Consider the following 15904-nt stretch of genomic DNA (forward strand, 5'->3'; position numbering starts at 1 on the left):
TTCTGCCTCTTTTTTTCCCCCCCTTAGGAAAGAAATTTTCATGCAACAAAACTTACAAATAAATGTATCTTTCCCTACATTACTGTCCTCTTTAAAAGGTCCCCTTTTAGCTGGGCATGGTGACACATGCCTTTAATCCCAGCTCTTGGGAAGCAGAGGCGGGCAGATCGCTGTGAGTTCGAGGCCAGCCTGGTCTACAAAGCGAGTCTAGGACAGCCAAAGCTACACAAGGAAACCTTGTCTTGAAAAACCAATATAGCCAGGCGTGGTGGCACACGCCTTTAATCCCAGCACTCGGGAGGCAGAGGCAGGAGGATCACTGTGAGTTTGAGGCCAGCCTGGTCTACAAAGTGAGTCCAGAACAGCTAAGGCTACAAAGAGACCCTGACTCGAAAAACCAAAAAAAAAAAAAAAAAAAAAAAAAAAAAAAAGAAAAGAAAAGAAAAACCAATATAAATAAATAAAAATTAAAAAAATAAAAATAAAAGGCCCCCTTTTATCCTAAATTGAAAAATATTTTTTTCTTACTATAAAGAAAGCTTTGAAGAAGAAAATATTTCTGGAGTTTGGTTGCACATCTGCAGAACTATTGTCCCATTCCCCAGTCTATATTGCCCACAAAAATTAGGGAATCTGTGGATTCCTCACCCATCATCACTGGGGCAACTCCCTCCCAGAGCACTCTGGGAGGACTCACATGGAAGGTGGGGAGGAAGGAGAAAGTATGATCCTGACCAAGAAAATCCTCCTGGGTCAGACATGCCAGCTGCCAGGGCCCCGCCTAGTGATACAGGAAGGAAAGGCCTATGGAAGGGCCAGCTTTCCCTTCTGAGCTTCAGTTAGCCAGGTCACTGGCAGCGGTGGGAGGAGGGATGGAGGGTGGCAGGCAGGGGGGTGGGGTGGGGGGGGAGGGGAGGGCCTAGAGCACCACACCTGAGCCAGTAGGTGAGCTGTTTAGGGACTCAAGTTCAGTTTTCACCGAAGCCATGCCTACCTGGCATGCTGAAAGCTGGCCGTCTCAAGGCAGGAGGAGAGCCTGACTGTCTGCGGGAGACTCTGAGTCAGGATGCTGTCTGTCCTGAGAGGCACACAGAGGTAAGGTGATACGGTTCTGGGTGGCCGGCACAGGGGGCCATTTGATTTCCTTCTAGAACAGTTCAGAAAGCTGACAAAATATGTTGACGGTATTTGTCTTTGAAAGGAAAGTTGGCTTGGATTTGGGGACTCTTCTTTTGAAATCAGTCTTTTTAAGATTCCATTTCAACCTTTTAATGCTTTGTTACTGAGGATTAAACCCAGGAATTTGCCCTTCAGCTTACGGTGAAAACAAGCATGCAACCGTAGAATTATACCCCAGGCCAAGTTTCACTTCAGACAGGAGAACGTTCTGGAATTTGGGAAGCCCATGAGAAAGCTGCAGGCCCAGCACAGAGGTATTGAAGTTACCTTGGTTACTTGGGCTGGAGATGGAGGGCACTGGGGCCAGGGACTTACTGGCTTGGTCCAGTGAGTTCTGTCCTGCTCTGTGGCTGGGTCCCTGGGCTTGTAAGAATGTATGTCCTGTGGGCCCCTCACAGAGTGGCCCTCATTTATGGCCACACACAGAAGCTTGGCCTCTACCCTGAATTATGCATCCCTCTGTTGTCACGGATACTGCTGGCATATTGTAAAGAATTGGATGAGAGGTTTCCTAGTTATCAGTGGTTAAGGCACAAACCTCTGCCAGCTTCAGGGCAGCCCTCAGCCTAGCGACATTCCATACTAGGTCCCTGTTGTCTCTTGGGACCCTAGTCTGATGGTGGAAGGCCTAAAGGGGAAGTCTCCCCAAGGGACAGAGCTGCCCATCGGGGCCTGTGTAACCTGTGTGGATGGTATCTGTCCCCATGGGACGTTGATGTGTCCCTGTGGTTGGCTGTCACTTGAGGCCAGCTACTGGGTTCTAGTCCGGGAGCTGGCTTTGCAGAGGAGTGAAGTAAGGAAGCATGGCTACAGTTTGCTGGTCCTCACCCTGTTGGCCACAGGTGACTGGGTGAGAACCGAGGCTGAGTGTGGTGGCATATGCCTGTTGTGTGACAGTCTTTTTTTTTTTTTTTTTTTTTTTTGAGACAGGGTTTCTCTGTGTAGCCTTGGCTGCCTGGACTCACTTTGTAGACCAGGCTGGCCTCGAACTCACAGCGATCTGCCTGCCTCTGCCTCCCAAGTGCTAGGATTAAAGGCGTGCGCCACCACGCCCGGCTTGTGTGACAGTCTTTTCCTGCAGAGACACAACACACATCTACTCACCCCAGATTAAGGATCCCATGACAGCCCCAGAGTACAGATACCACCAAAGTCCAACTTGGTGAACTTGGGGTTACTTACAGGAATATGAGTGAAGGGTTACTTAAAGAAGCCGAAATGACTCAAAGTCAGCTGCATCACCAAAGCCCACCCCAGCTCACATGAGTGACAGCTCACAAAGTTTGGAACCTGGAGCACCTGGAGGCTGCTCAACAGACAGGAGACCGTCCTTTGCAGGTGCCTCAGTTGGTCTAAACCTCTTCCAGGTAGCTGTTCTGGTCTCAGCCTTAAGGCGGGGAGGGGGGGGGGACGACTCAGCTTTTTTTGTTTACTCTGGCAGGGAGGGGCCTATAGACTCTGGTCAATTTCAGGGACTTCTGAAGGGATGTATTTTGAGTTGTTTACCGTCTTGTTTAAGGAGCTTCCTACAAGACGGAATGTTTCATTCTCTGAGGAAGCTTTTACACACCAATGCCTTTATCCCAGCACTGAGGGGGCAGCTCTCTTGTGAGTTCAAAGCCAGCCACTGTCACTAGTGAGATCCTGTTTCAATAATTAAACAACCAAGCAGATAAATAAATGAACGGAGCAGCTGGATGTAGTGACACACACCTTTAATCTCAGCGTTTAGGGGGCAGAGGGAGGCAGATCTCTGAATTTGAAGCCAACCTGGATTATGTAGCAACTTTCAGGATACCCAGGGCTACAAAAAGACTGTCTGAAAAAACAAACAAACAAAAGAATGAATGAAACAAAACAAAACAAAACAAAAAAACCGAAGGAAGGAAGAAAGTACTGAGGTCAGTTTTTCTGCCCATGGAGGAAGCGCCATTGTTGACCGATTGTCGCTCATCTGTCATGGAACATAATCGGTCCCTGCCTGGGCAGGCGTAAGATCTCTCTGGCAGGAATCCTAGAAAGGCTTGAGATTCAAACAGGCTCTGGAGTCTAATGGGCAGTTCCCAAGTAGATGATACCCTGTTCTGTTTGTGGAGGGCACCTGACATACGGTAGAGGCCTGAGTCCACGGAGCTTGGCTGCCTGAAAGCTAGGTCAGCAGGTGAAAGTGCTTGCTGGCAAGCCTGGCAAGCTGAGCTTAGTTCCTAGAACCCATGGAGTGGAAGGGGAACCGACCTTCACATGCATGTCATGGTGTGCATACATGTACATACACACGTATGGACAATAAACGATAAATAGATTTAAAATGTGGAGGAGAAGTGTCTCCTGTCCTTGCAGCTGGAGGCTGGCTTGTGACTTAGAGCCAAGCGCCAGGTGGTCTTATGTCAGGGAGATATGCTGGTAAAACAGTGCTGTTTTGTGAAGCTGGCAGAAGGCTTGTGAAGGTTTTAGATTTGTTTGTTTGTTTGTTTTTGTTTTTTGAGACAGGGTTTCTCCCTGGATCCTTGGCTGTCCTGGACTCGATTTGTTAACCAGGCTGGCCTCGAACTCACAGAGATCTGCCTGCCTCTGCCTCCCTGAGTGCTGGGATTACAGGTGTGTGTGCCACCAATGACTGGCTCCCAGTGGAAAGTTTAAGTCAACCGCTCTGAAAAAGAAGGGAAGAGGTCCTTTCTCTTTCTGCATGTTAGAATCAAGATTTATTTTTAAAATTTAAGTTTCTGTTTGTCCTCATGCAGAGGCGTGGGTGGGGTGCAGGGTCTTGGCCTATAGCTGCTTTGGTCCCCTGCTCAGGCAGGGAGGGTGTGGGGGAGAGTTATGGGCTGTGTTGAAGCAGGCGGCAGGTGGTGGGCTTGGTGCCCTCTTCAGCTTGTGACTTGGGAGTCCTGGACCTTGACTTGGTCCTAAGGTTGCTCCTGTAAAGGCTCATTCCTGGTAAACTGTAAGACAGGTGGTCAATGTGTGCTGAAATTTTATGCATCTGAGAGGAGGCCAGTAAAAGGCAGCATGTTTAAGGAATGATTTTTATGGGGAAGAACAAAACGATGGCTGAGGAACAGAAGGGTGAACACTGTGCTCTACAGTTTTCCTATCAGCGGGGGAATCTTACTCTAATTACCTAAGGCTGTAAAGTGTACAGTCACCTCCCCAGGGAGTGCTAACCACAATGACACGAGAAGCTCTTGACTTGGGGTGGTCCTATGATGGTACTGGGAAGGCTTATCCCCTTTAACTCAGTGAGAAGTCTTCAATAGAAGCTCTGAAACCTCACTGCTGCCTTTGGTTGGTTGGTTTTCTTTTCTTTTCTTTCTTTCTTTTTTTGGGGGGGTTTGCTTTTTTTTTTTTTTTCCTACAGGGTTTCTTTGTGTAGCCTTGGGTGTTCTGGACTCGCTTTGTAGACCAGGCTGGCCTGGAACTCTGTCTGCCTCTGCCTCCCCGAGTGCTGGGATTAAGTGTGTCACTGCACCTAGCACAACATTTTACATATTGTTTGCAGGGGGTAATTGGACAGAGTCAGCAAGATGCTATCATACAATGGCACGGAGTCTGCAAGAAGATAATCAAGCCGTGTTGCATAAAGGGAACATAGGTCATGTCATGTGCACCAAGTGCCACAGACCAGCACTCAGTGACGTTGAGACTGATAACCACGGCCCTTCAAGGAGGGAGAAAAAAAATCAAGCTCCCAGGATCTGAAGCCAGATCTCCCCAAACACCTTAACCTCAGGCCATTATTGGCCTTTCCAAGCACATTTAGACAGGTAATAAGTCTCTGTATATATCAGGGTCTCAGGGGAAGTCCCTGACCAGCCTGGCCCTTAACACCTTCCATCTTCTCCAAACACATGAAACTTTGGATCCACAACTGGGCCTCAAGCCACAGGATATTAGTGGGTTGTCACATATAGGTGAGAGGTGACTGGTGTTCCATGGTTCCTCCCTGTCAGCTACCATGGATCATGGGTCAAAGTGTCGTACTAGAGCTTCTCAGAGTGCAGAAATCTCCTCATGATCCTGGTTCTGGGAAGGAGAGGAGCCAGTGGGATGGTGCTTGGGGGCCCGGGGAGCAGGTAACTCCTCACAGAGCAAACACAGTAAGGCTGCTAACTGGAAAGCCAGACCCAGACACTGAGAAGTGATGTAAACCCTTAGTGTATACAGCAGAGCTTACTAAGGCTACAGGAATCCCCCAATCTCCAAGGCTAGGAAGAGATGGCTTTCTAATACTCTATTACATGTCCAGGGGCATCATCAGCCAGAGTGGCTGCGTCTCATGTGCTGGCTCTGAGTCCTGGCTTGACATGGCCTATGAATTAGGCACCAGCAGAGGCCCGTCCTGCAGGCAGCTCTGACCCCTGACTATGTCCTTCACTGGGGCTTGGCTTTAGCTGCAGAGCAGGAGCAAGTCCTCTGAAATGCTTCTGCTTTCACTTCAGCAGGTGGAATGGCAGCACACTCCCTCTCTGTCCCAAGATGTCCCACTTGTCAGTCAGCTGCCTCATGTAGCCCCTCCCCACATAGGGAGGCTTAAGTGAGAACAGCTCCATTCAGTTCTTTGGAAAGTAGAGTCTGTGAGAAGGAAATGTATGCCTGTGTGTGTGTGTGTGTGTGTGTGTGTGTGTGTGTGTATGCATGTGTTTATATGAGTGTGAATGTGTATATGCAAATTGTGTGAGTGTGTGTATGTGTGGGTGGGTATATTTGCGTGTATGTGTGTGTGTGTTTGCATGTGAATGTGTGTATGTGATTGTGTGTGAGTGTTATGAGTGTGTGTATGTATGTGTATGTGAGTGTGTTTGTGTGTGTGTGCATGTGTATATGTGAGTATGTGTATATGAGTGTGTTTGCATGTATGTGTAGTATAGTGTGTGTGTGTGTATGTGTGTGTGCGCGCGCGCGCGCTGGGAAGAAATGTCTCCTGGGCTTGAAGACAGCACCTCTCTTTGTCCTCCCAGGATAGGGTTGGGTAAGGAGAGGAAACAAGAGCTTGTGCTCTCATCAGGACAGAAATCCCAATGTTCCTATTAGTGTTCTTAATAGGACACTATCGCTTTCTAAGGTCTATCTCAAACTGTTTTCCACTGGAGGCTGGGCCTTGCCGTGGGGCTCAATCCATACATCTGCCCTTCAGTCTTCCCTGTGCAGCTCAGGGGCGTGGGAGGGCCTGCATGCTCCCAGACCTAGGTGCTCCAGGTCCTGGGACAAGCAGGCTTGTGTCACCCATGCTCTGGGCTTACCAGGTGTTACAGGGTTACTTCTTGAGCAGTTGGCGGGGCTGTGTAGTCACGTGGCACTGAGCAGGCACTGCCCACAGGTCCTTCCAGGTGGTACTCTTGTTCCTGGTGCTGGCTGTGTTCCTGATGCTTGGTTTCCTGCATGTGGACTTCAAACTCCTCTCACCGTAAGTTCTGTGCAGACGCCTTACACTGTGGGAGTCTGTGCTCTGCCCCTACAGCCCCAGGCTCCTCCCCAGTGCCAGGACCCTCTCCTGCCTGCTTTAAGAACATCATCACTGAGTTTCAGTGTCTTCTCTGGGAGGGAGTCGTGAGCTATGCTTATCCTGGGCCTGTCTCCTATGATGACAAGCCCACTGGGAAGGCTTCTGGGGAGGCTCTGAGGCCCGGCCTGGCCAGCCTGGCCTGGGAAGGGAACCGAGTGGAGTTGGGTCTACACTAGGAGCTTTGAGAAGGTTGCCTCCTGGCCTATGGAAATGGCCTGGCTTCTAGCATGGCTTCTGGGTGGTGAGGTCATAACTGTGCCCCTTTGTCACCAGGCCCCAGACCATTCTTTCCCCTGCCTGCCAGGACTACATCATCTAGGGAGTGGCCATCCATGCCCACTTGCACAATCAACTGCCTCCCAGGCCAGGAATTTTCCCAGGACTCTAGGAGGCTCTTATTTTCCTCCCCTTCATGTTGTCTTTGGTTGGATTTGTATGGCAAGGAGAGTAAACCATCCTCTGAGAGAATGCACTGTCCCAAGGTCCACTGGATCCTGCTCCTCACCGTCCTTGTCAGTCTTACTGGCTTACATTAAGACAGAAAGTTACCTGGTGACCAGGCTCTATCTGGCTGCATCCTATCATTTGTTAGGCTGGCTGACCTTGGCTGAAATCCCAGGGCCGCTGCCATACAGGGTTCCCTGAGAGGCAGCAGGTTTTAGGGCATATGGGAATGCTTGGGGTCTGGGGTATCTCCCATGACTTGCATGGAAACCGAAAGTACAGCTGTTGAGGACATCTTGTTGTGAGGGGACATCCTATCTGTCACAGAGAATCCCCCTGGACTGCAAGATTGCTGAGTGGAGGGGCTGGGCTAGGGATGCAGCCCTGGAGGATGGTGAGTGATGGTATTGGGCCTCCATGTTGATGGGTCCTAGTTGGGGGATGCTGTTGAAGGATGCGGATGCTGTGCGGCTCCTTTATCGATGATGGCCTGCACTGTCTCTACTAGTCTGCTCAGGGACAAGGCCCAGGAACCACCAGTCACCAATATCATGTTTCTCAAGACGCATAAGACCGCCAGCAGTACAATTCTCAACATCCTCTACCGCTTTTCGGAGTCGCACAACCTGTCCACAGCGCTGCCCGAAGGCTCTAGTTTCCATCTGGGCTACCCGTGGCTTTTTGTGACACGGTATGTGGAGGGCATGCAGCAGGCTGACAGCCTACACCATCGTTTCAACATCATGTGCAACCACCTGCGGTTCAACTTTCCTGAGGTGTGAAGCGTGGAGGTGGGGGAAGGGGACGGCCTTGCCCGGAGGAGCTATGGGTGTGACCGTGGTGCCCACAGGGGGTGGAGGTGGGAAAGCTGAGGAGTAGTTTGGAGTTGGAGGATTGGAGAGGTCTGCCTGTAGACCTGCCAAGGTCTCTCTCCTCAGCCTGTTAATGCTGTAATTGCTCTTGGCACATGACACGTAGCCCCAAGGCTGTCCTTCTTCTTCTTCTTCTTCTTCTTCTTCTTCTTCTTCTTCTTCTTCTTCTTCTTCTTCTTCTTCTTCTTTTAATATTTTATTCAATTTTAATTTATGTGTGTTGGTGTGAGGGTGTCAGAATCTTGGAGTTACAGAAAGTTGTGAGCTGCCATGTGAGTGCTGGGACTTGAACTCAGGTCCTTTGGAAGAGCAGGCTCTTAACCACTGAGCCATATCTCCAGCCCCAAGGCTGTCTTCTTGAGGGTGTTCTGGCCCTCATATCTAGGAGTTCCTAGTTCCGGAAGAACACACTGGGCTTTTGTTGACCTTAAAATGTTACACTTGCTCCCTCTGGTGCGCCTCCAGCTCTGTTCCAGGGAGCTGGGATCAGGTGGGAGGTAAGGGCTTTGCAGGCAGCTGCACAGTCCACCCAAAAACGGGACTCTCAGCGTCTTTAGTCCCAGCTACTTCTTCTCCAAACAGGTGCAGAAAGTCATGCCCAATGACACTTTCTACTTCTCCATCGTACGGAACCCGGTTTTCCAGCTGGAGTCCTCCTTCATCTACTACAAGAGCTACGCGCCGGCTTTCCAGAGAGTCAAGAGCCTGGATGAATTCCTGGCAGATCCGTGGAAATACTACAACGACAGCATGGGCCTAAAGAACGTCTACGCAAAAAACAACATGTGGTTTGATTTCGGCTTTGACAACAACGCCCCGGTTGAAGCGGACTATGTTCGCACGTGCCTCGCGGAGGTGGAGCGCCGATTCCATCTGGTGCTCCTCACAGATCACTTTGACGAGTCTATGGTGCTGCTGCGCAGACGGCTGCGCTGGCAGCTGGATGACGTCGTGTCCTTCAAGCTGAATGTGCGCAGCGAGCGTACCATCTCGCACCTGACCCCGGAGAGCCAGGAGCGGGCCAAGCGCTGGTGTGCGCTCGACTGGCAGCTCTACCTGCATTTCAACCGCACGTTTTGGACCCAGCTGTATGCGGAGCTAAGCCCGCGCCAGCTCAGGGAAGAACTGGAGCAGCTGCGGGCGAGGCGGCGCGAACTCACCACCCTGTGTCTTCAGGATCCAGAGCCCAAGAACAAAACTCACATTGACGACTGGAATCTGCGTCCTTACCAGTCTGGAAATGCTGAAATTCTGGGCTACAACCTTAGGGATGGTCTGGACAACAGCACACTGCGCATCTGCCAGAGGATGGCGATGCCGGAGCTCCAGTACATGGCCCACCTGTACTCGCTGCAGTTTCCCAACAAGACTCCCAAGAACATCCCATTCCTGAAAGAATAGGGGGGTTAGCTAAGTGACCCATTCTCCCCAGGCTTCCCTGGGAGCCCTAGGGTTTTTTTTTTTTTGCCAGCCTACCTTTCCAAAGTGAAGAACAGGGTGAAACTGTGAAGAGACTCACCCATCCCCAGCTCTGAGAAGAGAGTCCTACACCTAAGACAACAGGTACCGCTGGGCCATAGCAGAATCCACCCATTGTAAAGACATGTTCTGGACAGGCAAGAATGCCAGTGACCTTTTATTACCTGTTCACAGAGTTAGTCTAAACAGCCCATCAGGTGAACATCAGCCCAGGGGAGCACCAGGGCTGAGGCAGTGGGCCTGGGGATCCACCAAGAAACTCAAAACAGCTCCTTGGGATTTTCTAGCCAGGCGAATTCACCCCTGACCACAGAGGCATGCCTGTACAGGGTACAGAGGCAGCCGCTCAGAGGTGGGTCCAGGGGAGATGGGATGCAGGCAGCCTTCCATCTTTGGCTTTATGAAGAACAGTGTCAACCGAGAGACAGGCACAGTCCACTTTTTAGCTTCCTGCTGAACAATCCTAAAGGAGAAAGTGCCTGACTTGCCAAAGGTGCCTAGAGGGTCTCAGGGTACTGTACCTTGGTTGCTCTGGAAACCATGCTGGGTATAGTCTCAGAGATCATCTTTTGGGTATCTCTCTTACTCATCCATGCAGAGATACTAAGCATCCAGCTCTGGCAGGGTAAGGTACCTGGTTACCCAGGGGTGCCTAACACCAGGCAGCCTAGGAAGGGCAGGGTACTGTGTTGGGGAAGAAGCCACTGTCACATACTCAGTGTAGAGTTTCAGTCTGAGCCTTGCTTGTTGAGCTTCGGTGGAGACATTTCTTCTGTGTCAGAGCCCCCAACTCTGGGCAAGAGGGCCCATGCTCCTTTGGACACCAATTTAATAGGGGTACTTTAAGAAAAGAAATTGTTGGTGAGTTTAGAGATGGTACAATGAGTCTGTCAATCCAAAAGGATGTTGTAAATTTAAAAATGACATCCCCCACCAGCCAAGGACAATACAGGTGGTAAACTTTAAACCCCTACCCAGATCTAGCCAATGGTCAGAACATTCTCCACAGTTGAGTGGAGAGTGGGATATGACTTTCTCACGTACTCTGGTGCCTCACATTTGACCATGTCCCCTGGAGGGGGGAGACCTGGTAGCACTCAGAGGAAGGATAGCAGGCTACCAAGAAGAGACTTGATACCCTATGAACATATACAGGGGGAGGAAGTCCCCCTCAGTCACAGTCATAGGGGAGGGAAGTAAGGGGAAAATGGGAGGGAGGGAAGAATGGGAGGATACAAGGGATGGGATAACCATTGAGATGTAACAAGAATAAATTAATTAAAAAGAATGACATCCCCAAACTGAACAAAGATAATCAAGAATGCCACGGATGGTGGCACAGGCTTTTAATCCCAGCACTGAGGAGGCAGAGGTAAGGAGATCTCTGAGGTCAAGGCCAGCCTGGATTACAGAGTGAGTTCCAGACAGCCATGGGTACAGAGCGACGCCCCATCTAAAAGCAAAACAAAAAGAAACAAAATAGGAAACCACAAATAAACAAGCAAAAACAACCCCCCCCCAAACCTCTGAATTTAGACAAAATTTACTCTTAGTCAATTTAGGTCTTCTGGAAGAGAAGTAAAAGAAAAAGTATTGGCTTAGAACCCCAAGACTCAAGTTGTTGGACCAAGTTCTCAGCACAAAGGGTTTTTTGCCCCAAAGGCAGGAATAAGGGACAAAGACAAAAGACAGAGGAAGAGGGAGAAGGGGAAGGGAACAAAGGAAGGGGAGAAAAGAGGCAAAGGAGAGAGAGGAGGGGTATTTATCCTGGAGTGTCAACAAAGGAGCACCTCTGGATAGACAGGAGATAGTCGTGGCACACAGGAAAATGGCAGCTTATAAAGGTACAAGGGGAAACCCTGTGTTAGGATGAGGTGTTTAGTTTTAATTGGGCATGGTTAATTAGGTGAGCCAACAGGTGCTTTTGATAGCTGGACTTCAATATTTTGATAGCCGGACCTTGGTAGTCAGTCACCCTCAGGAGGACAAAGTCACCAAATGAGCGGCTAGGCCTTGGTGGCTCGCTTCAGCGATGTAGCCGAATGGAATCTAAGAGAGGGGCAAAGCCTGCCGGAGTCATGCTCGCTATGCTTGAGCTGGCCAGAGTGCCTTCATGAAAGATGTGCTCTTAGCTTCTGCCTTCTCTCCAGCTCCTTAATTAGAACTTTTCACTCTTAGTACACTTCATTGTTTTCTTTCTTCTTTTTGCCAGTTCTGGAGGTGGAACCCAGGACTTCAAGTTTGCTAGGCAAGCTGTCTAACACTGAGCCGTGTCCCCAGCCCTGAAAGACTCAGGAAGCAGGAAGTAGAATGACAGCAGCATTAAGTGTGCTCTCTCTCTCTCTCTCTCTCTCTCTCTCTCTCTCTCTCTCTCTCTCTTTCTCTCTCTCTCACACACACACACACACATGTGAGACAGTTGAATGTTGGCTTATATGCATGTGTGTGATTCGTAAAGCCATTCTTTGAACACATGCTTTCTCTCAGGAAACAAATGTTCTTTATGTAGACTAGGACATATTTGTTGGTAGACACACATATGCACACACACACACACATATATACTATTTTCTTAGAGCATAAGAAGCTGAGAGTCCTTGAATTATAGTCAGCAACTGACGTTTCATCATTTTAATGTACTGAGGAATGACTCATGAATTTCTATGACTTAATTTAAAATTTCCATAACCATGGATCCCATTTCATTCATACTTTATTTGTTACAACTATACCTAGATTATACATGAAAGTTAGGTTACTAGAAAAGCAAAATAATAACTTATGGGCTGGAGAGTTGGTTCAGAGGTTAAGAGCACTGACTGCTCTTCCAGAGGTCATGAGTTCAATTCCCTGCAACCACATGTTGGCTCACAGCCATCTATAACGAGATTTGTATACACAATAAAGAAATAAATCTTATTTAAAAAAAACAATAACTTATTTAGGACCCTGATCAAGGTAAAATCATTGTCCCAATATGCAGGAATAATGGGCATCGCTTTGCACATTCTAATGTATATTTGTTCTCTTCACTCAAAAACACAACTCTCACCCCAAGGGGATAAAGAGATAGTTTATTCTGAAGCCGAATGTGACTGACCCGGGAACAAACAACTTAGGTTACCTTGAAGTCATGTTCTATCCTGACAACAGTTTGATACATTAACATAGTGGCAGAACAAAGAAATTCATAAGATAAAGCACTTTTAAAATACATCACTGGAAATAGTAGGTGGATGGGTTCCAGAAAAGTGGAGGAAGGCCTGCCATAGACCTCAGGTGCTATCTGGTGACATTCCGAGCTTTTGGGGTGATGGAAGCAAGGGGTCTGTTAATACATTCCAAAAGGGTTTACCTATCAGTCACAAGGATGTTCAGTCAGACACAGAGGTGGGCAACAAGTGGACAGAGGGGCTGTGCTGGCAAGTTTTATGTCAACTTGACACAAGCTGAGTACAGTCACCTGAGAGGAGAGAGCTTCAGTTGAGAAAATGTCTCCGTAAGACTGGTCTGTAGGGAAGACTATGGAGCATTTTCTTAATTAGTGACTGATGGGGGAGGGCCCAGGTCACTGCGTGTGGAGCTACCCTGGCTTGGTGGCCCTGAATTCTGTAAGATACCGGGTTAAACAAGCCACAGAGAGCAAGCCAGTTAAGCAGCATTCCTCTGGCCTCTGTATCAGTTCCTGCTCTGAATCTCGCCCACTGTGCGTTCCTGCCTTGGCTTCTCTCCGTGGACTGTGATCTAAGATGCACAAGGCAAATAAACTCTTTGCTCCCCAACTTTCTTTTGGTCACAGCAGCAGCAGTCCTGATCATTACAGGGGCTACAGAAGTGTCACTCAGCCACAGCTTCCCAACCTCTCCCACGGCCACTGGGGTGCTAATCAGTTCATCGGCATAGGAGGAAGCTTGATATAGAATATCGTTCTTTCCAGAAACGTGTCCACAAGTCCCTCTGCGTGCCAAGCACTTGGCGTTTTGTGTGTCTCGGGCCACATAGGTTTACCGTCCCACACCATGAGGAGATGAGGTAGATGAAACGGAGTAGCAGACAGAAGAGCAACCAGGAGAGAGGAATAGCAGCATCATAGCATTAAATTTTACTAGCTATTATGCCCAGTCTACAAAAAAAAAAAATCCCCTTTATTTAATCTAATGTATAAAATATAATGGGAGTAGCTTAAATCAAAATAATCAAGAAAACTGCCAGGCTTAATGGAGGGAAGGGAGCAAGCAGATGAGGGAAATAGGCATTTTAAAGAATCAAAATTTACACATTAAAAAAAAATTGTTTTTCAGGAGGACAGGATCTCTCTGTGTTAGCCGTGACTGTCCTGGAGTAGCTTTGTAGACTAGGCTGGCTTCGAACTCAGAACGATCCGCCTGCCTCTGCCTCCCAAGTGGTAGAATTAAAGATGTGAGCCACCACGCCCTGCTACATTTTAAAATTAGAGTAATGAGAGACGTTGAAGACTTCTGTGACACCCCCCCAAAAAACAAACAAACAGACAAAAACAAACCCAACAGTCCAGACAGGAAGCTGTTGAAGAGAGTCCTTAAAAACTGTGGTAAAGATGTTGCAGTGCAGCGGCGGGGGTAGGGAAGGACTCAAGCTTTCTTTAAGGGGCTGGCCATGGGGAGTTTGACCATGCTCCAGTGAGTATACAGGTAACACAAATTGTGGACTAGGTGGGTTTTTGGGAGGGTGGGGGCGGGGGATGGTACAAGGGTGGGAGGGTGTCTGTTACCAGGGAGGAATGGGGATCGACAGTGATGGGGTTCGTTGTATGAAATTCTCAAATGATTAGTAAAAATATTAGATTGGTGGGAAAAAAAGGCCTAGACTCCTTATATGTTTCTCCCTGTATCTACAATTATTTATACTCTACAAACTATTTATATTTAGAGTATTAAAAAAGTCACTATACATTTTCTTGTGGTCACTTTGATCTAGCGATAACCTCACTGTCGTGGCTACCTCTAACTCTGTTTTTTAGGGAGGAGGGCACTGTCTCACTGTGTGTCTCTGGCTGGCCTAGAACTCACTTTGTAGATCAGACTGCCCTCAGACTCACAATAAGATTTTATTTTAAACCTTAGTATTGTACAAGGTTATAGTTTGGGAAAGTGAAGGAGAAATCACAAAAGAAATTAGACAACAACATAGCATTCTTTAAAAAATTCTAATAAGATTGTTTTTTCCCTACACACCTTTGTTGTTACTAAGAACAGTGCTAGAAGAAGAGACTAGCCCTGCTAAATCTTTTGTTTTTCTTTTTCTTGAAATGGGGTTTCTCCCTGTAATAATAGCTCTGGAGGTCCTGGAACTTTCTCTGTAGCACAGGCTGGCCTCTCAAATGCTGGGATTAAAGGTGTGCACCACCACCATGCTTGGCATGTTTGAACTTTTAAATTACATTTTTATTTTTATTTTTCTGAGACAATGTTTCTTTGTGTAGCCTTGGCTGTCCTGGACTCACTTTGTAGACCAGGCTGCCCTTGATCTCACAAAGATCCGCCTGCCTCTGCCTCCCAAGAGTGCTGGGATTAAAGGCATGCACCACAACCACCTGGCTGAAATAAAAAATTTTGATTGATAAAACAAATAAAAGAAAACCATCAAGGAAGTTGCCATCATTTCTGGGCAGCCAGGTGTTGATCTCACAACATGTAAAATATTACAGGACAATTTTCTTCAACTGGAAGAACCTAGCCATAGGTGGGATAAACTAGGGCAAAGGTTGTCTGCCCAGTGAAAAAGAGCCTGTGCCAGATAGTCCTGGTAAAGCAAAGCTCTGCCTAAATACTTGGAATTCCCAGGAAGAGTTGTGGGATTTTCTTTGGTCTTGGTAGACAGATAAAATTCTAAAGTCTGAAAAGATGGTCCCCTTCCAGAGTTTCTGTTGGATGTGTCACGGTCCCTTTGTGTGCAATGGTACCGTAGGAGACACGGTTGCAGCATCTGGAGGAGTTCTATGCCTTTTTAGGAGCTCCACTCAGGGAATGCAGACTTGTTGATTTCCCTGCAGAAAGACATTTCATGAAGAGCCAGTCTGAAGGAGAACTGGAGTCTGTAAGGGAAAAGCTTTAGCATAGTGTGATGAAAGTTCCACAAGAAAGAAGCCACACCCTCCATCTGCGGAACCTTCTGAAGGCTGATGGGAATACTGAGCTCAGCGACGACAGTGACGTTGCAGCTTCAGGACCTTCTCACATTCATCTTGGCCGTCTTTTAGCTTCCTGATTGCACGTCTTGGTCTGATCTAATCCCAACTAATGGAAAAGACCCTTTGGAATGTTTTCTTTCACCAACCCAGAGGCTCTGACTGTCATTAGATAGCATCTGAGGCTTATAGAAAAGGTTTCTCCACATTGTTCTAACCGCCTACCTAATGTTCCTATGGATGTATTTGAAAAGTGCCTTA

The 15904-nt window shown here is 48.1% G+C and overlaps 2 protein-coding genes across 4 annotated transcripts in view; both read left to right on the plus strand.

Annotated features, from left to right (window-relative positions):
- D2HGDH (D-2-hydroxyglutarate dehydrogenase) overlaps positions 1–15904 on the plus strand; it is a 338149-nt gene that overhangs the window by 27555 nt on the left and 294690 nt on the right. The window lies entirely within an intron of this gene.
- Positions 956–14406, plus strand: GAL3ST2 (galactose-3-O-sulfotransferase 2). Of its 3 annotated transcripts, none has more exons than XM_084778099.1 (4): positions 956–1095; positions 6497–6583; positions 7635–7902; positions 8581–14406. In XM_084778099.1, the coding sequence occupies exons 1-4, from the start codon at positions 1067–1069 to the stop codon at positions 9397–9399; spliced, it is 1203 nt and encodes a 400-aa protein (XP_084634225.1). In that variant the 5' UTR covers positions 956–1066; the 3' UTR covers positions 9400–14406. The 3 variants fall into 3 exon arrangements, with proteins under 3 accessions (XP_084634225.1, XP_084634227.1, XP_084634226.1); XM_084778100.1 differs by having other exon boundaries at positions 1049–1094; positions 6525–6583; XM_084778101.1 differs by lacking the exon at positions 6497–6583.

This window comes from Acomys minous, assembly GCF_964271855.1.
Source record: "Acomys minous genome assembly, chromosome: 4".
In the NCBI taxonomy this organism is placed as follows: domain Eukaryota; kingdom Metazoa; phylum Chordata; class Mammalia; order Rodentia; family Muridae; genus Acomys; species Acomys minous.